The sequence below is a fragment of the Oncorhynchus keta genome, unplaced genomic scaffold (assembly GCF_023373465.1).
Source record: "Oncorhynchus keta strain PuntledgeMale-10-30-2019 unplaced genomic scaffold, Oket_V2 Un_contig_17431_pilon_pilon, whole genome shotgun sequence".
NCBI classification, from domain to species: domain Eukaryota; kingdom Metazoa; phylum Chordata; class Actinopteri; order Salmoniformes; family Salmonidae; genus Oncorhynchus; species Oncorhynchus keta.
This window is the reverse complement of record NW_026280432.1, coordinates 90,946-115,453: the sequence shown is the minus strand read 5'-3', so window position 1 is coordinate 115,453 and position 24,508 is coordinate 90,946. Positions and strand designations below refer to the sequence as shown.

Sequence of the window (24,508 nt, the reverse complement as noted above, 5' to 3'; positions counted from 1 at the left end):
GCTGACAAGGTACAAATCTGTCGTTCTGCCCCTGAACAGGCAGTTAACCCACTGTTCCCAGGCCGTCATTGAAAATAAGAATTTGTTCTTAACTGACTTGCCTGGTTAAATAAAGGTAAAATTAAAATAGATTTAAAAAACAGTTCAGGCTGTATGCAATGTTTCTAGAGAAACTGTGCAAACAAAATGGAATTCAAATAATTTAACCTCCGTTGTTCAAAAAAACAAAAAATAACCGACATTTAGATGAATCGCTCAGCACTAGGCACTACACATGCTAAAACAGATTTTCTGGCAAGTGCACCCTCTATTCATCTCTATGACCCTGCCTCATGTAACTCCAGACTCAGCTTTGTGCCAACTCCACCCTCTATTAATCTCTATGACCCTGCCTCATGTAACTCCAGACTCAGCTTTGTGCCAACTCCACCCTCTATTCATCTCTATGACCCTGCCTCATGTAACTCCAGACTCAGCTTTGTGCCAACTCCACCCTCTATTCATCTCTATGACCCTGCCTCATGTATCTCCAGACTCAGCTTTGTGCCAACTCCACCCTCTATTCATCTCTATGACCCTGCCTCATGTATCTCATGACTCAGCTTTGTGCCAACTCCACCCTCTATTCATCTCTATGACCCTGCCTCATGTATCTCCAGACTCAGCTTTGTGCAAACTCCACCCTCTATTCATCTCTATGACCCTGCCTCATGTATCTCATGACTCAGCTTTGTGCCAACTCCACCCTCTATTCATCTCTATGACCCTGCCTCATGTATCTCCAGACTCAGCTTTGTGCCAACTCCACCCTCTATTCATCTCTATGACCCTGCCTCATGTATCTCCAGACTCAGCTTTGTGCCAACTCCACCCTCTATTCATCTCTATGACCCTGCCTCATGTATCTCCAGACTCAGCTTTGTGCCAACTCCACCCTCTATTCATCTCTATGACCCTGCCTCATGTATCTCCAGACTCAGCTTTGTGCAAACTCCACCCTCTATTCATCTCTATGACCCTGCCTCATGTATCTCCAGACTCAGCTTTGTGCCAACTCCACCCTCTATTCATCTCTATGACCCTGCCTCATGTATCTCCAGACTCAGCTTTGTGCCAACTCCACCCTCTATTCATCTCTATGACCCTGCCTCATGTATCTCATGACTCAGCTTTGTGCCAACTCCACCCTCTATTCATCTCTATGACCCTGCCTCATGTATCTCCAGACTCAGCTTTGTGCCAACTCCACCCTCTATTCATCTCTATGACCCTGCCTCATGTATCTCATGACTCAGCTTTGTGCCAACTCCACCCTCTATTCATCTCTATGACCCTGCCTCATGTATCTCCAGACTCAGCTTTGTGCCAACTCCACCCTCTATTCATCTCTATGACCCTGCCTCATGTATCTCATGACTCAGCTTTGTGCCAACTCCACCCTCTATTCATCTCTATGACCCTGCCTCATGTATCTCCAGACTCAGCTTTGTGCCAACTCCACCCTCTTAGTCACTTTATCTTTCCATGTCGTTGGACTCAGGAGTACATCTGAAATGGCACCCTATTCCCTATAAAACACATTTATAGGGCTCTGGTAGTAGTAGTACACTATAGAGAAGAGGGGGCCATTAATCCAAATCACCATTATTCACCAAGTACATTTACACATACCCAGAATGTGCCTTGGTGCTGCCAGCAGTAGACAATATACAAACAGAATACAGACACATAGACATCATACAGAATGAACAACATCGGAACAGTGACCATAAAACATCAAACTGTGGAGTAGAGGCTGATGACAGTGGGAACAGACCATCTACAGAGGGGCTATATCTATATAAGCAGAGGGAGGGATCAAACTGTGTTGTAAAACATTTGAAACACTATAGTGCAGATTTTTGACATTGATGAGAAGGTTCAGGATTCAATTTGCTCGTCATATGAATGTTTTCTCAACTGCCCTCAGTCCTGGTTGAAAAATAACTTGACCATTTTACAAAATGTGCCTGTATATGTGTAATGTTGGCTCCTGGACTGAATGTATGAGTGTGATGGGACCATCAATGTTAAATGACAAGATATGCCACCTGGTCCCAGATCTGTTGATAAAACTCAAACTTTCATTAAAATGGACATACAGATATACTGAATGTAATGCTGCTTTGACTAGTTGATAGTCTATTTTCCACTCTTTTGAGACTGGTGAAAATGCATTTCAAGGCCAGTGTGAGAAGCTATTAATGTGACAGGGCCATTTTGTGTCCCTAGTGAATAATACATTTCAAGGCCAGTGGGAACTGACTGAATGTGACAGATTTTGCGTTATTGAATAATACATTTCAAGGCCAGCAAACCAAAAACTCTAGAAATAAACATTTCAAGGCCAGTGGGATTACCTTGTGACCAGCTTCATTTTGTGTCTCTAGATGTCCCATAAACATCATTTAGGCCAGTGGGATTTTTCTGAATTGAATCAGGGCCATTTTAGTCTCTAGAATAATACATTTCAAGGCCAGTGGGAACTGACTGAAAAAAACAGGGCCATTTTGTGTCTCTAGTGAATAATAAATTTCAAGGCCAGTGGGAACTGACTGAATGTGACAAAACCATTTTGTGTCTCTAGTGAATAATACTTTCAGGTATTAGTACTGACTGAATGTGACAGGGCCATTTTGTGATCTAGTGAATTCATTTCAGGCCAGTGGGAACTGATGTGTCTCTATTAATACTTTAGATGTCTGTGTCAAAAATTTCATGTCTTGGAGAGAGCCATTTTGTGTCTCTAAAACATTTCAAGGCCAGTGGGAACTGACTGAGGAAGGGCCATTTTTGTCTCTAGTGAATAATACATTTCAAGAATCAATGACTGAAAATGACAAGACTCTAGAATAATACGTGTGGAAACTACTGTAGGCACATGCAACCTCGGCCTAATTTAATTCGGTTCACTTTGAACAATTCCTTGATGTCAAGCACTGCAGCTGGATATTTATTTCCATTTTCAGTGAAATGACTACATTTTCCTGGGACTGTGAATTACTTGAAACGGTTTCTGTTATAGTCATAGTCAGTGATTTCAAATACCAGTTTCATCTAAAGAAACATGGAAGGATGAATTTCTAAAGTATTCTCATATTAATCATATGCCTATACTATATTCCTGGCATGAATTATCTTTACCAGCAGGGCAAAGTCAAAACTGAAATCTTATTCAGATTTTTAACAAAAATCTCAAAATTTGCTGACTCCTAAATTCTCCACTGCCCTCTCTGGTTGAACAGGTTATATTAGACCTGCCTTCACTCGTGCACCATCATTTAGAGGAATTCCAAAACATGTGTAAAGTGATAAAAATAAATGTAGTCCGACATTTTATAGACAACAGATTTAGTAGCATATAGTTTTTAAACATGAGCATGCGTTTCTCTTCCGAGAAGAAAACAACTGATTTTGTGGCGGATTTCAAAACGCTTCTACGATATGGAGCCGAGCAGGTACATTTGTGCTTCCTCGCTGGGAGAAGGCTATTGAGGAGGACACTACTCCGTTCGCCTATCAACAAATTGACACTCCTCTACATATGGTGACCATTTTTCATTTTATGGGTCACGAAAGAGAAAAGTACTTAGGAGACGAGAAGAGGACAGACTTTTCCCCAATTGAGAAACTCCCATGACTTCCAATGTGTTCTTTTTAAGTGACAAAAAGAGATTGAGACACATTGGATTAGATCAACAGTCCCAACAATGACTAGTATTTTGTTGTAATCTTTATTGTATTGCACGTTCATTTGAGAAGGTCAAAGGTCACTGAAAAGTAGTAAAACATCTCATGAAGGTATAACAATACATTGTCTGAACATCTCATGTCAGGTTATGTAAATACTGTACATTTAATATTCTGTTTCTATGGATGTGGATGGTAATACACTGAAAGTACACCAAGGATCTTTGTGAAATACTGATTATTAACCGAGAACTGATTAAAAGATGAGAATCAAACAACATCTTCATTTGTGGTTCAGGAAGAAATGAAAAATAATGTCATGTAAATACAAACATCCTTGAAGATTTTCAAAAGATATGACCCTGATTAAACATTTAAAGATGACAAACACTTTATATACATTACATTCACCATATATATACAGTATATTACAAAAAATAGGCAGCAAAAGAGTTGATGATTCAAACAACATGAAACAATAGCCTAGTCATAAAGATATTGCAAAATATTATTGGTTTCCCTTTCTTCATTATTGTATATTTCGTTCCAAATGACTGTACAACACTTTAGACAAAATCCACAAAAACATATTTTATTTGCTTCATTTGAGTTCTCTCTAGGTTCAAGGCTTCATTATCAAGCTAGGTCTACACTTACCACAACTACAAGAGATCTACGGAAGGGTCAACTAAACATTTACTGGCAGGAAAAGACAACTTAAATCAATTCAACATTTTGTACATCGGAATTTTCCACCAGAAAAATAGATGTATGCATTAACCATAATCCATAATCCATCTCTAAAACTGTACTTACTTTAGATGTAATACCTAGGATAGGGTAAGTAAGGGTAAGTAATCCTTCTCACCCCCCCCCCCCAAAAAAGATTTAGATGCAAGTGGCTGTTCCACTGGATGTCATAAGGTGTATGCACCAATTTGTAAGTCGCTCTGGATAAGAGCGTCTGCTAAATGACTTAAATGTAAATGTAAATGTAATGTATTGGACTTCAGAGTGATTTTGAAATTGCCACTGAATTCAAATCTGTCTTTATTTTGATTGACAGGTAAGACACTACACTTTAACTTCTAACATTTTCCATCAATGTCTTGACTTTAACGTTGAATATACATTTCACTACATTCGGTTATGGGTGATCTTTAGCAAAATGCTTGTTGTAAATGAATACCACTGTAGGAGATTAGAATGCTGGTGAGTTGAAGTTGGCTGAAAAGGCCTGAACATATGACTTACTGATGTAGAATCTTAAATTTGATCACTCTTTGTCGCTGAGAGGAAAAGCAAATGTGTGATGTATTCCAGGTTTAAAAAGGCTTCTAAAGATTGTAATTTCCACTTTAAAATGTCAGACTTGATTTGCCTTAACGAAAATGTATCAACCCCTACAAAAATGTCCATTCATTTTAATCCACATAATAATTCACATTTCCAGTTGCTGCTGGATTATTTTCCTGTGGTCAAGAACTGGCTCAAATGAAGATCCTACATCTGTACTGTGAGACTGAGCCAGCCTGACAACTGACAATGACCTGACTATATACATTCAACTACATACAATATATACATTCATCCAGACACTGTACAGGGATACATTAATACGATGAGCTCTGCAGGACTTTCTCTCTTTTCCTTTTCTTATTATGAACACGTTGGATCAGGCAGGAGAACTGACAGTGGAGTTTAACCGAGTAAGACAGTGATGGAGGTTCATTCAGTGATAGGGGATATAAGTGGTGGGTCCCAATAATCATATTTTTCCTGAAGTGTGCACTGGTATACTACTTACCACAAATCTAAAAGCATTGGATTGGTGGAGGTATGGGCTCGTTTCCATCATGCTTTTTATACCAATCATACTAACCCTTTCAGACCAGTGAAGGGAAGTGAACAAGTGCACACTTTGGGAGAAAGGAGTGATAATTGGGACATAACCCAGGAGTCATACAGTGATAGGAAGGTAGACTTCAAGGGTCATGGGGTAAACCAGGGATAATAATAATCATTGATTAAACTTTTATAGCTCTTTTCATTACAGACAGAATCTCAAGGTGCTTGTTAAGCAAAATAATCAACAAAAAGTAAGTTAAAAAGAAATAGGCTAAAACAGTAGCAAGATCAGCTAGTTTGAGTGGTTCTAGATCAGCTAGTTTGAGTGGCTCTAGGTCAGCTAGCTTGAGTGGTTATAGATCAGCTAGCTTGAGTGGTTATTGATCAGCTAGCTTGAGTGGATCTAGATCAGCTAGTTTGAGTGGTTCTAGATCAGCTAGTTTGAGTGGTTCTAGATCAGCTAGTTTGAGTGGTTATAGATCAGCTAGTTTGAGTGGTTATAGATCAGCTAGCTTGAGTGGTTATAGATCAGCTAGCTTGAGTGGTTATAGATCAGCTAGCTTGAGTGGATCTAGATCAGCTAGTTTGAGTGGTTCTAGATCAGCTAGTTTGAGTGGTTCTAGATCAGCTAGCTTGAGTGGTTATAGATCAGCTAGCTTGAGTGGTTATTGATCAGCTAGCTTGAGTGGATCTAGATCAGCTAGTTTGAGTGGCTCTAGATCAGCTAGTTTGAGTGGCTCTAGGTCAGCTAGCTTGAGTGGTTATAGATCAGCTAGCTTGAGTGGTTATTGATCAGCTAGCTTGAGTGGATCTAGATCAGCTAGTTTGAGTGGCTCTAGATCAGCTAGTTTGAGTGGTTCTAGATCAGCTAGTTTGAGTGGTTCTAGATCAGCTAGTTTGAGTGGTTATAGATCAGCTAGCTTGAGTGGTTATAGATCAGCTAGCTTGAGTGGATCTAGATCAGCTAGTTTGAGTGGCTCTAGATCAGCTAGTTTGAGTGGTTCTAGATCAGCTAGTTTGAGTGGTTCTAGATCAGCTAGTTTGAGTGGTTCTAGATCAGCTAGTTTGAGTGGTTCTAGATCAGCTAGTTTGAGTGGTTATAGATCAGCTAGCTTGAGTGGTTATAGATCAGCTAGCTTGAGTGGTTATAGATCAGCTAGCTTGAGTGGTTATAGATCAGTTAGCTTGAGTGGATCTAGATCAGCTAGTTTGAGTGGTTCTAGATCAGCTAGTTTGAGTGGTTCTAGATCAGCTAGTTTGAGTGGTTCTAGATCAGCTAGATTGAGTGGTAATAGTTCAGCTAGCTTGAGTGGTTATTGATCAGCTAGCTTGAGTGGATCTAGATCAGCTAGTTTGAGTGGCTCTAGATCAGCTAGTTTGAGTGGCTCTAGGTCAGCTAGTTTGAGTGGTTCTAGATCAGCTAGCTTGAGTGGTTATAGATCAGCTAGCTTGAGTGGTTATTGATCAGCTAGCTTGAGTGGATCTAGATCAGCTAGTTTGAGTGGCTCTAGATCAGCTAGTTTGAGTGGCTCTAGGTCAGCTAGCTTGAGTGGTTATTGATCAGCTAGCTTGAGTGGTTATTGATCAGCTAGCTTGAGTGGATCTAGATCAGCTAGTTTGAGTGGCTCTAGATCAGCTAGTTTGAGTGGTTCTAGATCAGCTAGTTTGAGTGGTTCTAGATCAGCTAGTTTGAGTGGTTATAGATCAGCTAGCTTGAGTGGTTATAGATCAGCTAGCTTGAGTGGATCTAGATCAGCTAGTTTGAGTGGCTCTAGATCAGCTAGTTTGAGTGGTTCTAGATCAGCTAGTTTGAGTGGTTCTAGATCAGCTAGTTTGAGTGGTTCTAGATCAGCTAGTTTGAGTGGTTCTAGATCAGCTAGTTTGAGTGGTTCTAGATCAGCTAGTTTGAGTGGTTATAGATCAGCTAGCTTGAGTGGTTATAGATCAGCTAGCTTGAGTGGTTATAGATCAGCTAGCTTGAGTGGTTATAGATCAGTTAGCTTGAGTGGATCTAGATCAGCTAGTTTGAGTGGTTCTAGATCAGCTAGTTTGAGTGGTTCTAGATCAGCTAGTTTGAGTGGTTCTAGATCAGCTAGCTTGAGTGGTTCTAGATCAGCTAGCTTGAGTGGTTATTGATCAGCTAGCTTGAGTGGATCTAGATCAGCTAGTTTGAGTGGCTCTAGATCAGCTAGTTTGAGTGGCTCTAGGTCAGCTAGTTTGAGTGGTTCTAGATCAGCTAGCTTGAGTGGTTATAGATCAGCTAGCTTGAGTGGTTATTGATCAGCTAGCTTGAGTGGATCTAGATCAGCTAGTTTGAGTGGCTCTAGATCAGCTAGTTTGAGTGGCTCTAGGTCAGCTAGCTTGAGTGGTTATAGATCAGCTAGCTTGAGTGGTTATTGATCAGCTAGCTTGAGTGGATCTAGATCAGCTAGTTTGAGTGGCTCTAGATCAGCTAGTTTGAGTGGTTCTAGATCAGCTAGTTTGAGTGGTTCTAGATCAGCTAGTTTGAGTGGTTATAGATCAGCTAGCTTGAGTGGTTATAGATCAGCTAGCTTGAGTGGATCTAGATCAGCTATTTTGAGTGGCTCTAGATCAGCTAGTTTGAGTGGTTCTAGATCAGCTAGTTTGAGTGGTTCTAGATCAGCTAGTTTGAGTGGTTCTAGATCAGCTAGTTTGAGTGGTTCTAGATCAGCTAGTTTGAGTGGTCATAGATCAGCTAGTTTGAGTGGTCATAGATCAGCTAGTTCGAGTGGTTCTAGATCAGCTAGTTCGAGTGGCTCTAGATCAGCTCGTTTGAGTGGTTATAGATCAGCTAGTTTGAGTGGTTGTAGATCAGCAAGTTTGAGTGGTTCTCTATCAGCTAGTTTGAGTGGTTCTAGATAAGCTAGTTTGAGTGAGCTAGACGGGAAGCTGCAGTCATGAGAGGTTCTGGAAGCGCATAGCTAGGTGGTCAATGATAAGAGGTTGTCAGTCAGTGATAAGGTTAAACACGGGGGTCATAGGGTAATGCGGAGTGGTCCAGGAAAATATACACTATCTGGCTCGAAGCACCATGAAAATGACCAGTTAGGCCGAATTTGAAGTTCGCACAGGGACTAGGAGGATTAAATACATGGAGGAATACAGTCAGTCATTCTATGGGTAATAGAGGGTACAGACATTCAAAGGGTTAACAGGGTCAGACAGTCATAGGGTTAACAGGGTCAGACAGTCATGGGGTTAACAGGGTCAGACAGTCATGGGGTTAACAGGGTCAGACAGTCATAGGGTTGACAGGGTCAGACAGTCATAGGGTTGACAGGGTCAGACAGTCATGGGGTTAACAGGGTCAGACAGTCATAGGGTTAACAGGGTCAGACAGTCATAGGGTTGACAGGGTCAGACAGTCATGGGGTTAACATGGTCAGACAGTAATAGGGTTAAAAGGGTCAGAAAGTCATAGGATAGGGTTAACAGGGTCAGACAGTCATGGGGTTAACAGGGTCAGACAGTCATAGGGTTAACAGGGTCAGACAGTCATGGGGTTAACAGGGTCAGACAGTCATAGGGTTAACAGGGTCAGACAGTCATGGTCAGACAGTCATAGGGTCAGACAGTCATAGGGTTAACATGGTCAGACAGTAATAGGGTTAACAGGGTCAGACAGTCATAGGGTTAACAGGGTCAGACAGTCAGGGTTAACATGGTCAGACAGTCATAGGGTTAACAGGGTCAGACAGTCAGGGTTAACATGGTCAGACAGTCAGGGTTAACATGGTCAGACAGTCATGGTCAGACAGTCATAGTGGGATAGACAGTCATAGGGTTGACAGGGTCAGACAGTCATGGGGTTAACATGGTCAGACAGTCATAGGGTTAACAGGGTCAGACAGTCATAGGGTTAACAGGGTCAGACAGTCATGGGGTTAACAGGGTCAGACAGTCATGGGGTTAACAGGGTCAGACAGTCATAGGGTTAACAGGGTCAGACAGTCATGGGGTTAACATGGTCAGACAGTCATAGGGTTAACAGGGTCAGACAGTCATGGGGTTAAAGGGTCAGAAAGTCATAGGATAGGTTTAACAGGGTCAGACAGTCATGGGGTTAACAGGGTCAGACAGTCATAGGGTTAACAGGGTCAGACAGTCATGGGGTTAACAGGGTCAGACAGTCATGGGGTTAACATGGTCAGACAGTCATAGGGTTAACAGGGTCAGACAGTCATGGTCAGACAGTCATAGGGTCAGACAGTCATAGGGTTAACAGGGTCAGACAGTCATGGTCAGACAGTCATAGGGTCAGACAGTCATGGGGTTAACAGGGTCAGACAGTCATGGGGTTAACATGGTCAGACAGTCATAGGGTTAACATGGTCAGACAGTCATAGGGTTAACAGGGTCAGACAGTCATAGGGTCAGACAGTCATAGGGTTAACATGGTCAGACAGTCAGGGTTAATATGGTCAGACAGTCATAGGGTTAACAGGGTCAGACAGTCATGGTCAGATAGTCATAGTGGGATAGACAGTCATAGGGTTAACAGGGTCAGACAGTCATGGTCAGACAGTCATAGGGTCAGACAGCAATAGGGTTAACAGGGTCAGACAGTCATGGGGTTAACAGGGTCAGACAGTCATGGGGTTAACAGGGTCAGACAGTCATGGGGTTAACAGGGTCAGACAGTCATGGGGTTAACAGGGTCAGACAGTCATAGGGTTAACAGGGTCAGACAGTAATAGGGTTAACAGGGTCAGACAGTCATAGGGTTAACATGGTCAGACAGTCATAGGGTTAACATGGTCAGACAGTAATAGGGTTAACAGGGTCAGACAGTCATAGGGTTAACCAGGTCAGACAGTCAGGGTTAACATGGTCAGACAGTCATAGGGTTAACAGAGTCAGACAGTCATGGGGTTAACAGGGTCAGACAGTCATAGGGTTAACATGGTCAGACAGTAATAGGGTTAACAGGGTCAGACAGTCATAGGGTTAACATGGTCAGACAGTCATAGGGTTAACAGGGTCAGACAGTTTTTTTATTTTTATTTCACCTTTATTTAACCAGGTAGGCTAGTTGAGAACAAGTTCTCATTTGCAACTGCGACCTGGCCAAGATAAAGCATAGCAGTGTGAACAGACAACACAGAGTTACACATGGAGTAAACAATTAGCAAGTCAATAACACAGTAGAAAAAATGGGCAGTCTATATACAATGTGTGCAAAAGGCATGAGGAGGTAGGCGAATAATACAATTTTGCAGATTAACACTGGAGTGATAAATGATCAGATGGGCATGTACAGGTAGAGATATTGGTGTGCAAAAGAGCAGAAAAGTAAATAAATAAAAACAGTATAAAAACAGTATGGGAATGAGGTAGGTGAAAAGGGTGAGCTATTTACCTATAGACTATGTACAGCTGCAGCGATCAGTTAGCTGCTCGGATAGCTGATGTTTGAAGTTGGAGAGGGAGATAAAAGTCTCCAACTTCAGCGATTTTTGCAATTCGTTCCAGTCACAGGCAGCAGAGTACTGGAACGAAAGGCGGCCAAATGAGGTGTTGGCTTTAGGGATGATCAGTGAGATACACCTGCTGGAGCGCGTGCTACGGATGGGTGTTGCCATCGTGACCAGTGAACTGAGATAAGGCGGAGCTTTACCTAGCATGGACTTGTAGATGACCTGGAGCCAGTGGGTCTGGCAGACAATCATGTAGTGAGGGCCAGCCGACTAGAGCATACAAGTCGCAGTGGTGGGTGGTATAAGGTGCTTTAGTGACAAAACGGATGGCACTGTGGTAGACTGCATCCAGTTTGCTGAGTAGAGTGTTGGAAGCCATTTTGTAGATGACATCGCCGAAGTCGAGGATCGGTAGGATAGTCAGTTTTACTAGGGTAAGCTTGGCAGCGTGAGTGAAGGAGGCTTTGTTGCGGAATAGAAAGCCGACTCTGGATTTGATTTTTGATTGGAGATGTTTGATGTGAGTCTGGAAGGAGAGTTTGCAGTCTAGCCAGACACCTAGGTACTTATAGATGTCCACATATCCACATATTCAGTAATAGGGTTAACAGGGTCAGACAGTCATAGGGTTAACCAGGTCAGACAGTCAGGGTTAACATGGTCAGACAGTCATAGGGTTAACAGAGTCAGACAGTCATGGGGTTAACAGGGTCAGACAGTCAGGGTTAACAGGGTCAGACAGTCATGGCCAGACAGTCATAGGGTTAAGATGGTCAGACAGTCATGGTCAGACTGTCATAGGGTTAACAAGGTCAGACAGTCATGGTCAGACAGTCATGGGGTTAACAGAATCAGACAGTCATGGTGTTAACAGGGTCAGACAGTAATGGGGTTAACAGAGTCAGACTGTCATGGGGTTAACAGGGCCAGACAGTCATGGCCAGACAGTCATAGGGTTAACATGGTCAGACAGTCATGGTCAGACAGTAAAAGGGTTAACATGGTCAGACAGTCATAGGGTTAACATGGTCAGACAGTCATAGGGTTAACAGGGTCAGACTCATGGGGTTAACAGGGTCAGACAGTCAGGGTCAGACAGTCATAGTGGATCAGACAGTCATAGGGTTAATATGGCCAGACAGTCATACGGTTAACATGGTCAGACAGTCATAGGGTTAACAGGGTCAGACAGTCATGGGGTTAACAGGGTCAGACAGTCATAGGGTTAACAGAGTCAGACAGTCATGGGGTTAACAGGGTCAGACAGTCATAGGGTTAACAGAGTCAGACAGTCATGGGGTTAACAGGGTCAGACAGTCAGGGTTAACAGGGTCAGACAGTCATGGCCAGACAGTCATAGGGTTAAGATGGTCAGACAGTCATGGTCAGACTGTCATAGGGTTAACAAGGTCAGACAGTCATGGTCAGACAGTCATGGGGTTAACAGAGTCAGACAGTCATGGTGTTAACAGGGTCAGACAGTAATGGGGTTAACAGAGTCAGACTGTCATGGGGTTAACAGGGTCAGACAGTCATGGCCAGACAGTCATAGGGTTAACATGGTCAGACAGTCATGGTCAGACAGTAAAAGGGTTAACATGGTCAGACAGTCATAGGGTTAACATGGTCAGACAGTCATAGGGTTAACAGGGTCAGACTCATGGGGTTAACAGGGTCAGACAGTCAGGGTCAGACAGTCATAGTGGATCAGACAGTCATAGGGTTAATATGGCCAGACAGTCATACGGTTAACATGGTCAGACAGTCATAGGGTTAACAGGGTCAGACAGTCATGGGGTTAACAGGGTCAGACAGTCATAGGGTTAACAGAGTCAGACAGTCATGGGGTTAACAGGGTCAGACAGTCATAGGGTTAACAGGGTCAGACAGTCATGGGGTTAACAGGGTCAGACAGTCATGGGGTTAACAGGGTCAGACAGTCATGGCCAGACAGTCATAGGATTAACATGGTCAGGCAGTCATTGTCAGACAGTCATGGGGTTAACAAGGTCAGACAGTCATAGGATTAACTGGGTCAGACAGTCATGGGGTTAACAGGGTCAGACAGTCATGGGGTTAACAGGGTCAGACAGTAATGGGGTTAACAGAGTCAGACTGTCATGGGGTTAACAGGGTCAGACAGTCATGGCCAGACAGTCATAGGGTTAACATGGTCAGACAGTCATGGTCAGACAGTAAAAGGGTTAACATGGTCAGACAGTCATAGGGTTAACATGGTCAGACAGTCATAGGGTTAACAGGGTCAGACTCATGGGGTTAACAGGGTCAGACAGTCAGGGTCAGACAGTCATAGTGGATCAGACAGTCATAGGGTTAATATGGCCAGACAGTCATACGGTTAACATGGTCAGACAGTCATAGGGTTAACAGGGTCAGACAGTCATGGTCAGACAGTCAAAGGATGAACAGGGTCAGACAGTCATAGGATGAACAGGGTCAGACAGTCATGTGGTTAACAGGGTCAGACAGTCATGGGGTTAACAGGGTCAGACAGTCATGGGGTTAACAGGGTCAGACAGTCATGGGGTTAACAGGGTCAGACAGTCATGGGGTTAACAGGGTCAGACAGTCATGGGGTTAACAGGGTCAGACAGTCATAGGGTTAACAGGGTCAGACAGTCATGTGGTTAACAGGGTCAGACAGTCATGTGGTTAACAGGGTCAGACAGTCATGTGGTTAACAGTGTCAGACAGTACTGATGGGGTAAGAGTCATGGCTGGATATAGAAGTACATTCACAGATGCAGAAGGAGGTGGAGCAGTGGGTCCCAGAAAACAGGAGGAGAGAAGAGAGAAAGGAGAGGAATAGAAAAGGTGAGGAGAGGAGAGAAGAGAAAGGAGAGGAATAGAGAAAGGTGAGGAGATGAGAGATGGGAGAGAGGTGAAGAGAGGAGAGAAGAGAAAGGAGAGGAATAGAGAAAGGTGAGGAGAGGAGAGATGGGAGAGAGGTGAAGAGAGGAGAGAAGAGAAGGAGAGGAATAGAGAAAGGTGAGGAGAGGAGAGATGGGAGAGAGGTGAAGAGAGGAGAGAAGAGAAAGGAGAGGAATAGAGAAAGGTGAGGAGAGGAGAGATGGGAGAGAGGTGAAGAGAGGAGAGAAGAGAAAGGAGAGGAATAGAGAAAGGTGAGGAGAGGAGAGATGGGAGAGAGGTGAAGAGAGGAGAGAAGAGAAAGGAGAGGAATAGAGAAAGGTGAGGAGAGGAGAGATGGGAGAGAGGTGAAGAGAGGAGAGAAGAGAAAGGAGAGGAATAGAGAAAGGTGAGGAGAGGAGAGATGGGAGAGAGGTGAAGAGAGGAGAGAAGAGAAAGGAGAGGAAAAGAGGGAGGTGAGGAGAGGAGAGATGGGAGAGAGGTGAAGAGAGGAGAGAAGAGAAAGGAGAGGAAAAGAGGGAGATGAGGAGAGGAGTGAGACGCCTCACAGATAACCTTAGAATATGGACATAATTTCAGAGAGCATAGAGGACAAAGGAAAGACAAACTGGGTGGTTAGTGACGTAGGTATATCTCACACATGATCGGCTCTCTATCTCACAGGCTGAGGCCACAGGTAGTCATATAACATCACCTTGTATGAGTGTAACACATCTGACGTGGAGAAGGACACGAGCTGGCACGCGCACACGTACCCACACACACACACCCAGTGTTCTAACATGCACATCCAGCACTCTTCATCTCCTTGTTGACGTAGTCCTGAAGCTTAAACTTGGGCTCGTTGGGCTCCTTCATAGACCTGTGCTTCAGCTCTCTGAGAGAGAAAGGAAGAGGTCAGAAGGGAGGAGGAAAAGAGACAAAGAGATGGAATGGAGTGAGAAGTCGAGTAGGAGGAAGTGGAACAGTGTAAATTAATAGAGAGAGATAGAGCCAGGGTCTAGGGAGTGAAGGCTAGAGTCCAGGGCCTAGGAACTGAGGACTACAGGCCAGGGTCTAGCAGCTGAAGGCTAGAGGCCAGGGTCTAGGGACTGAAGGCTAGAGGCCAGAGTCTAGGGACTGAAGGCTAGAGGCCAGGGACTGAAGGCTAGAGGCCAGGGTCTAGGGACTGAAGGCTAGAGGCCAGGGACCTAGGGACTGAAGGCTAGAGGCCAGGGACTGAAGGCTAGAAGCCAGGGTCTAGGGGCTGAAGGCTAGAGGCTAGGGTCTAGTGGCTTACGGCTAGAGGCCAGGGTCTGAAGGCTAAAGACCAGGGACTAGAGGCTAAAGGCTGGGGTCCAGGGTCTGAAGGCTAAAGGCCAGGGACTAGAGGCTAGGGGGCAGGGACAAGGGCCTAAAGGCCAGGGACTAAAGACTGGAAGCCAGGGACAAGGGGCTAAATGCTAGAGGCTAAAGGCTAGAGGCCAGGGTCTAGGGACTGAAGGCTAGAAGGTAATGGTGTAGTGGCTGAAGGCTAGAGGCCAGGGACTGAAGACTAGAAGCCAGGGTCTAGGGGCTGAAGGCTAGAGGCTAGGGTCTAGTGGCTTAAGGCCAGGGTCTGAAGACTAAAGCCCAGGGACTAGAGGCTAAAGGCTAGAGGGCAGGGACAAGGGCCTAAAGGCCAGGGACTAAAGGCTAGAAGCCAGGGGCAAGGGGCTAAACGCTAGAGGCTAAAGGCTAGAGGCCAGGGTCTAGGGACTGAAGGCTAGAGGCCAGGGACTACGGACTGAAGGCTCGAGGTCATGGTGTAGGGGCTGAAGGCTAGAGGCCAGGGACTGAAGGCTAGAAGCCAGGGTATAGGGGCTGAAGGCTAGAGGCTAGGGACTAAAGGCTAGAGCCCAGGGACAAGGGGCTAAAGACTAGAGGCCAGTGACAAGGGGCTAAAGGCTAGAGGCCAGGGACAGGGGCTAAAGGCTAGAGGCCAGGGACTAAAGTCTAGAGGCCAAGGACAAGGGGCTAAACACTAGAGGCCAGGGTCTAGGGACTAAAGGCTAAAGCCTAGAGGCCAGGGACAAGGAGCTAAAGGCTAGAGACAAGGGTCTAAAGGCTAGAGACCAGGGACAAGGGGTTAAAGGCTAGAGGCCAGGGTCTAGGGGCTAAAGGCTAGAGGCCAGGGACAAGGGGCTAAAGGCTAGAAGCCAGGGACAAGGGGCTAAAGGCTAGAGGCCAGGGACAAGGGGCTAAAGACGAGAGGCCAGGGACTAAAGACTAGAGGCCAGGGACAAGGGGCTAAAGGCTAGAGGCCAGGGACAAGGGGATAAAGACTAGAGGCTAAAGGCTAGAGGTCATGGTGTAGGGGCTGAAGGCTAGAGGCCAGGGTCTGAAGGCTAAAGGCTAGAGGCCAGGGACAAGGGCCTAAAGGCCAGGGACTAAAGGCTAGAAGCCAGGGGCAAGGGGCTAAACGCCAGGGACAATGGGCTAAAGGCTAGAGGCCAGGGACAAGGGCTAAAGGCTAGAGGCCAAGGACTAAAGAATAGAGGAGAGGGGCTAGGGCTTGTTTCTGGACTGGACCCCTGTGTAGTTTCATACTCACTTGGCCACAGCAGTGAAGGATAACTCCACATTGAGGCCAGACTTTGCACTGGTCTCCATGTATGGAACCCCAAACTCCTGCAGAGAAACAGACAGGCAGGGTATCTTGAGTTGAACACACCACATTCACATTGTCTTGAGTGTCTTTGTAGCTAGTCTAGAGCACCAGATATCCTCCCTGATAGCCTGGGGACAAGGTTACTTTGCTGCTAATGGTAACAGTATTAGAGACCATTGTTGCCCCCTGGCTGGCCAGGCAGTAACAAATGATGTGTGTGTTTTAGGCACAGCAGCTAATGACAAAGAATATTGAGCATAAACCCATATTAACATTCACCATCAGCACCCAGAAGACACAACAACACAGAGAGACCCACAGGGAAATAATACAGACACTACAACACATCTGTCCTGGGGTGACTATATTACTGCTGAGTACTGCTCAGAACCATTCCAATGAGCAGATTGGAATACTAGCTATGTGACTAAGAATTCCTCAGGCAGGGTGTGCGTGGGAGATTTGTCTCAGCATCCAGCACCATAGTAATGACTAGGCTAATGTGTTCCTCTCTCCAGGTTTATGCTATCAGCACTAGAGGTATGCACCAGACTGGGTTTAAATACTATTTGAAGTCTATTAAATACTTTGAGCGTTTGCTTTAGCCTGTCTGGAGAGTCGGATGCGGAGGGTTTGGAGTTTTGGGACTTTCTTATTGGTTCCATTGCGAAAGCAAGTTCAATCAAGCCCATCTAAACTATTTGACGTGATTTAAAATAGTAGCTGAACCCAGGTCTGCAAGGCACTTTGATATTTGTCTTGTAGCCGTGTTCCACAGCGGTAGTCAGGGGGAATGAGAAAGTGTATTCACATTTCCTACAACGTTCAAAGTCCTATTTGCACCAGTATCTGTATTCATCTGAGAGTGCATTGCTGTGAAATTGAGTTCAACTAAATATTCCTCACTGTTGTATTGTATGCATGTGTTTATAGAGAAAATACAAACATATGAAAAATGAGACTAGATGTCCATCCTATAGAAGCATGAAAGAGCCTGTAGATAATATCAAGATAGCAGGCCGTGGTGCAAAGATCCTTGGTGCAAAGATACTGTACACAGACAGACTACATTCAGGTTCTATGGTAAAGTAATATCTCATAAACCTGGCCTTTCTTCTTGATATTTATCTTTGATTTTTGCAGACGGTGTATTTTCCTCCCAACAGTGAAAATCAATATGAATTAGATCAATGGACTGAGTCCAATAAAAGAGAGAGTGAGAGAGAGAGAGAGAGAGAGAGAGAGAGAGAGCACAACCCATATTTATGCTTATTTATTTTATCTTGTGTCCTTTAACTATTTGTACATTGTATATATATATATAATATGACATTTGTAATGTCTTTACTGTTTTGAAACTTCTGTATGTGTAATGTTTACTGTTAATTTTTGTTGTTTTTCACTTTATATATTCACTTTGTATGTTGTCTACCTCACTTGCTTTGGCAATGTTAACACATGTTTCCCATGCCAATAAAGCCCTTGAATTGAATTGAATTGAATTGAGAGCGAGAGAGTGAGAGAGAGAGTGAGAGCGAGACAGACAGCGAGCGAGCGGGAAAGAGAGAAACAGAGAGATATATATACAGAGAGAGAGAGCGAGAGCGAGAGATACCAAGAGAGAGAAAAAGAGAGGAGAGATACAGAGAAAGGGAGATACAGAGAGAGTTAGAGAGAGAAAAAGACACACAGACAAAGAGAGATGCAGAGATATATATATAAAGAGACAGATACAGTTGAAGTCGAAAGTTTACATACACTTAGGTTGGAGTCATTAAAACTTGTTTTTCAACCACTCCACAAATTTCTTGTTAACAAACTATAGTTTGTGCATGACACAAGTAATCTTTCCAACAATTGTTTACAGACAGATTATTTCACTTATAATTCACTGTATCACAATTCCAGTGGGTCAGAAGTTTACATACACTAAGTTGACTGTGCCTTTAAACAGCTTGGAAAATTCCAGAAAATGATGTCATGGCTTTAGAAGCTTCTGTCAGGCTAATTCATCATTTGATTCAATTGGAGGTGTACTTGTGGATGTATTTCAAGGCCTACCTTCAAACTCAGTGCCTCTTTGCTTGACATCATGGGAAAATCAAAAGAAATCAGCCAAGACCTCAGAAAAAAAAGTGTAGACCTCCACAAGTCTGGTTCAAACGCCTGAAGGTACCACGTTCATCTGTACAAACAATAGTACGCAAGTATAAACACCATGGGACCACGCAGCCGTCATACCGCTCAGGAAGGAGACGCATTCTGTCTCCTAGAGATGAACATACTTTGGTGCGAAAAGTGCAAATCAATCCCAGAACAACAGCAAAGGACCTTGTGAAGATGCTGGAGGAAACAGGTACAGAAGTATCTATATCCATAGTTAACGTCTTTGGGACAGCAGGGGGCAGTATTTTCATGTCCACATGAAAAGCGTGTCCAGAGTAAACGGCCTGTTACTCAGACCCAGAAACTAAGATATGCATATTATTGGTAGATTTGGATAGAAAACACTCTGAAGTTTCTAAAACTGTTTGAATCATGTCTGTGAGTATAACATAACTTACTTGGCAGGCAAAACCCCGAGGAGAAACGTTCAGATTTTTATTTTTTGAGGTCACTCTCTTTTCAATGATTTTTCATTGGGAATCCAGATTTCTAATGGACTTCCCTGCAGTTCCTATCGCTTCCACTGGATATCAACAGTCTTTAGAAATTGGTTGAGGTTTTTCCTTTGAGAAATGAAGAAGTAACACTGTTCAGAATGAGGGAAGTGTACTCTTTGATAGAGGCGCGTGACCTGAAAAGCTCGCTCCACTTTGTTTTCCTCCGGATATTGAACATCCAGTCTTCAATTTTATCGATTATTTACGTTAAAAACCACATAAAGTTGTATTAGGAAAGTAGTTTGACATGTTTGGACAAAGCTTACAGGTAACTTATGAGACATTTTGTAGTCAGGTTGCGTGACTTGGAACCAGTGTTTCTCTGGATCAAATGCGCCAAATAAATTGACATTTTGGATATATATATCGACGGAATTAATCGAACAAAAGGACCATTTATGATGTGTATCAGACATATTGGAGTGCCAACAGCTCGTCATAAGTAAGGCATGAATTCTATCTTTATTTCTGCGTTTTGTGTCGCGCCTGCAGGGTTGAAATATGCTTTTCTGTCTTTGTTTACTGCTATCCTCAGATAATAGCATCGCTCGCCGAAAAGCTTTTTGGAAATCTGACACATTGGCTGGATTCACTACAAGTGTAGCTTTCATTTGGTATCTTGAATGTGTGATTTCATGAAAGTTCAAATGTTATAGTAATTTATTTGAATTTGGTGCTCTGCATTTTCACTGGATGTTGGCCAGTTGGGACGCTACTGTCCCACATATCCAAGAGAGATTAAACGAGGAAGAGGCTACTGCTCCAAAACCACCATAAAAAAGTCAAACTACGGTTTACAACCGCACACGGAGACAAAGATCATATTTTTTGGAGAAATGTCCTCTGGTCTGATGAAACAAAAATAGAACTCTTTGCCCATAATGACCATCGGAAAAAGGGGGAGGTTTGTTAAGCCGAAGAACACCATCCCAACCGTGAAGCACGGGGGTGGCAGCATCATGTTGTGGGGGTGCTTTGCTGCAGGAGGGACTGGTGCACTTCACAAAATAGATGGCATCATGAGGAAAGGAAATGATGTGGATATATTGAAGCAACATCTCAAGACATCAGTCAGGAAGTTAAAGCTCAGTTGCAAATGGGTCTTCCAAATGGACAATGACCCCAAGCATACTTCCAAAGTTGTGGCAAAATGGACTAAGGACAACAAAGTCAAGGTATTGGAGTGGCCGTCATAAAGCCCTGACCTCAATCCTATAGAAAACGTGTGGGCAGAACTGAAAAAGTGTGTGCGAGCAAAGAGGCCTACAAACCTGACTCATTTACACCAGATATGTCAGGAGGAATGGGCCAAAAATGACCCAACTTATTGTGGGAAGCTGTGGAAGGCTACCCGAAACATTTGACCCAAGTTAAACAATTTAACGCAATGCTACCAAATACTAATTGAGTGTATGTACACTTCTGACCCACTGGGAATGTGATGAAAGAAATAAAAGCTTAAATAAATCACTCTCTACTATTATTCTGAGATTTCACATTCTTAAAATAAAGTGATGATCCGAACTGACCTAAGACAGGAAATTTTCACTTGGATTAAATGTCAGGAACTGTGAAAAACTGAGTTTAAATGTATTTGGCTAAGGTGTGTGTAAACTTCCGACTTCAACTGTAGATACACAGAGGGAGAGATACACAGAGAGAGAGAGAGAGAGAGAGAGAGTTAATTGACCGTGGTGTCGTTCACTGTTCGAGTCAATCTGCATCTTCCTCAGTATTAACTAATTTCTTTAAAGTGACACTCACCTTGGCCAGCCTCTCTCCATCCTCTCTCTTCACCACCCTCTGCTGTGTGGCATCAGCCTGGGGAGAGATCAGAAAAAGAAAAGCAAGAGAGAGAGAGAGACCGAAAGAAAGACAGAAAGAGAGAGATGAGAAAGGTAGAGACTCTCTGATACCACCATACCACCACCATGCATGACTAGCCTCAATCTCACTATCATCAATGCAGGGGCTTGTCTTAAAAATCCCCTTGTTCCAGGAGGGTTACGTAATGGAAAACAACACATTCCGTACAGAATATGGGATCAGACCTACATTTCTTGAGTCTAGATTATGTGTGGGCATTCTAATGAGGGGATGATTCCCGGTGTGTGGGGACTGTTTAGATTAGACTACACATCTGGACCAAGCATCTGTTCCCTGCTCTAGCAGTATGTGGATGGGACTTATTTATATTAGCAGTGATTTGTTACATCCCTCCTGCATATGTGCTGATCTGGTGTTGTGTCTGTGTTGTTATCTGGCAGCAGATGTGTCAGGGTTAGAAGCAATTCCAGTAGACTAGAGATAACTTTATTGTTCCAATGGACATAGTTTTGAATCAGGAAGTAGACACTGAAGTACTCATAGAACATATACAAGTGAATCCGGACGCCGGGTTACTAAGTAGGCTCAGATTGATGCTCAATGTTAAAACCAGAATGATTGCAACCTGCCTACATGTCATTTTAAAGTACAATAGACCAACACAGCTACTGTATTAGGTCAAAGCTGTGTGTTGGAAAACCTTGGTAGAGCATGGGTGGAGTAGGCATTGTGGTGCTCATGTGAATTTCCTTTCTTTTTGAGCTTCAGAAAAATGCGTATTCTCACTTAAAAGGTAGATTTAGTGTTTAGTGTTACACTATGAGGATATACTGTGAATAGATCCTCCAAGTCCTGGGCTACGTCTATACTGTACAGTTTATTTGGTTTCTCTGTCTATTGTTTATGGTTGTTGTGTCTGTCTGTTTTCTTTGTGTCTGCCTGTCTGTCTGTCTGTCTGTCTGTTGTGTCTGTGTCGTGTCTGGGCTGCCGTCTGATGTGGCTGCAGGTGTGTCCGTCTGGGTTCAGGCCTAACCCAGGAAACCTTACCTTGTTTCCCAGCAGCATCAGGACCACATCCTGCTGGGCGTAATCGTGGATCTCAGTCAGCCAGGCCTGGGGTGGAGATGACAACAAGAGGAGAGACATGATAAGGAAACACTCAGGATACAGAGAGAGAGAGGAGAGACACTCAGGATACAGAGACAGATAGGAGAGACACTCAGGATACAGAGAGAGAGAGGAGAGACACTCAGGATACAGAGAGAGAGAGGAGAGACACTCAGGATATAGAGACAGTGAGGAGAGACACTCAGGATACAGAGAGGAGAGACACATGATACAGAGACAGAGAGGAGAATCACTCGGGATACAGAGACAGAGATGAGAGACACTTAGGATACAGAGAGAGAGAGACACTCAGGATATAGAGACAGAGAGGAGAGACACTCAGGATACAGAGAGAGAGGAGAGACACCCAGGATACAGAGAGAGAGGAGAGAATCACTCAGGGTACAGAGAGAGAGGTGAGAATTACTCAGGATACAGAGAGAGAGAGAGAGAGAGAGAGGAGAGACACTCAGGATACAGAGAGAGAGGAGAGACACTCAGGATACAGAGAGAGAGGAGAGACACTCAGCAGACAGAGAGAGAGGGGAGAGACACTCAGCATACAGAGAGAGAGAGGAGAGACACTCAGGATACATAGAGAGAGGAGAGACACTCAGGATACAGAGAGAGAGAGAGAGAGACAGAGGGAGAGAGAGAGAGAGGAGAGACACTCAGGATACACAGAGAAAGAGGAGAGACACTCAGGATACAGAGACAGAGAGGAGAGACACTCAGGATACAGAGAGAGAGGAGAGACACTCAGGATAAAGCGACAGAGAGGAGAGACACTCAGGATACAGAGAGAGAGAGAGAGAGACACTCAGGATAAAGAGAGAGAGAGAGAGAGACACTCAGGAAACAGAGAGAGAGAGAGAGGAGAGACACTCAGGATACAGAGAGAGAGAGGAGAGACACTCAGGATACATAGAGAGAGAGGAGAGACACTTAGGATACAGAGACAGAGATGAGAGACACTCAGGATACAGAGACAGAGATGAGAGACACTCAGGATACAGAGAGAGAGAGAGAGAATCACTCAGGATACAGAGAGAGAGAGGAGAGACACCCAGGATACAGAGAGAGAGGAGAGACACCCAGGATACAGAGAGAGAGGAGAGAATCACTCAGGGTACAGAGAGAGAGGTGAGAATTACTCAGGATGCAGAGACAGAGAGGAGATACACTCAGGATACAGAGAGAGAGAGGAGAGACACTCAGGATACAGAGACAGAGAGGAGAGGAGAGACACTCAGGATACAGAGAGAGAGAGGAGAGACACTCAGGATACAGAGACAGAGAGGAGAGACACTCAGGATACACAGAGAGAGAGGCGAGACACTCAGGATACACAGAGAGAGAGGAGAGACACTCAGGATACACAGAGAGAGAGGAGAGACACTCAGGATACAGAGAGAGAGGAGAGACACTCAGGATACACAGAGAAAGAGGAGAGACACTCAGGATACAGAGACAGAGAGGAGAGACACTCAGGATACAGAGAGAGAGAGAGACACACTCAGGATAAAGCGACAGAGAGGAGAGACACTCAGGATACAGAGAGAGAGAGAGACACTCAGGATACAGAGAGAGAGAGGAGAGACACTCAGGATGCAGAGACAGAGAGGAGAGACACTCAGGATACAGAGAGAGAGAGAGAGAGACACTCAGGAGAGACACTCAGGAGGACACTCAGAGAGAGAGGAGAGACACTCAGGATACAGAGAGAGAGAGAGAGACACTCAGGATACAGAGAGGAGAGACACTCAGGATACAGAGAGAGAGAGAGAGGAGAGACACTCAGGATAAAGCGACAGAGAGGAGAGACACTCAGGATACAGAGAGAGAGAGAGGAGAGAGAGAGCAGAGACACTCAGGATACAGAGAGAGAGAGGAGAGACACTCGGGATACAGAGAGAGAGAGGAGAGACACTCGGGATACAGAGAGAGAGAGAGGAGAGACACTCGGGATACAGAGAGAGAGAGAGAGGAGAGACACTCAGGATACAGAGAGAGAGAGGAGAGACACTCAGGATACAGAGAGAGAGAGGAGAGACACTCAGGATACAGAGAGAGAGAGGAGAGACACTCAGGATACAGAGAGAGAGGAGAGACACTCAGGATACAGAGAGAGAGAGGAGAGACACTCAGGATACAGAGAGAGAGAGGAGAGACACTCAGGATACAGAGAGAGAGAGAGAGAGAGAGAGAGAGAGAGAGAGAGAGAGAGAGAGAGAGAGAGAGAGAGAGAGAGAGAGAGAGAGAGAGAGAGAGAGAGGAGAGACACTCAGGATACAGAGAGAGAGGAGAGACACTCAGGATACAGAGAGAGAGAGAGAGGAGAGACACTCAGCATACAGAGAGGGGAGAGACACTCAGGA

The 24,508-nt window shown here is 44.3% G+C and overlaps 1 protein-coding gene and 1 long non-coding RNA gene across 12 annotated transcripts in view; one reads left to right on the top strand and one right to left on the bottom strand.

Moving 5' to 3' along the window:
- Positions 1 to 5,767: 5,767 nt before the first annotated feature.
- On the top strand, positions 5,768 to 7,582 carry LOC127919717 (uncharacterized). 11 transcript variants are annotated; one of them, XR_008103816.1, is made up of 4 exons: positions 5,768 to 5,912; positions 6,057 to 6,320; positions 6,993 to 7,112; positions 7,233 to 7,582. It is a non-coding gene; the product is annotated as an uncharacterized LOC127919717 (long non-coding RNA). The 11 variants fall into 11 exon arrangements; XR_008103809.1 differs by having other exon boundaries at positions 7,209 to 7,582; XR_008103814.1 differs by lacking the exon at positions 6,993 to 7,112 and adding an exon at positions 6,825 to 6,968 and having other exon boundaries at positions 7,209 to 7,582.
- Positions 7,583 to 14,157: 6,575 nt separating this feature from the next.
- Positions 14,158 to 24,508, bottom strand: part of LOC127919716 (ras-related protein Rab-26-like) — a 96,617-nt gene continuing 86,266 nt past the window's right edge. The window contains exons 6-9 of the mRNA XM_052503512.1: positions 22,071 to 22,136; positions 20,961 to 21,017; positions 16,477 to 16,553; positions 14,158 to 14,781 (exon numbers count right to left, since the gene is read on the bottom strand). Coding sequence (XP_052359472.1) covers positions 14,682 to 14,781; positions 16,477 to 16,553; positions 20,961 to 21,017; positions 22,071 to 22,136 — 300 coding nt within the window. The 3' untranslated portion in view covers positions 14,158 to 14,681. The remainder of the gene's footprint in view (positions 14,782 to 16,476; positions 16,554 to 20,960; positions 21,018 to 22,070; positions 22,137 to 24,508) is intronic.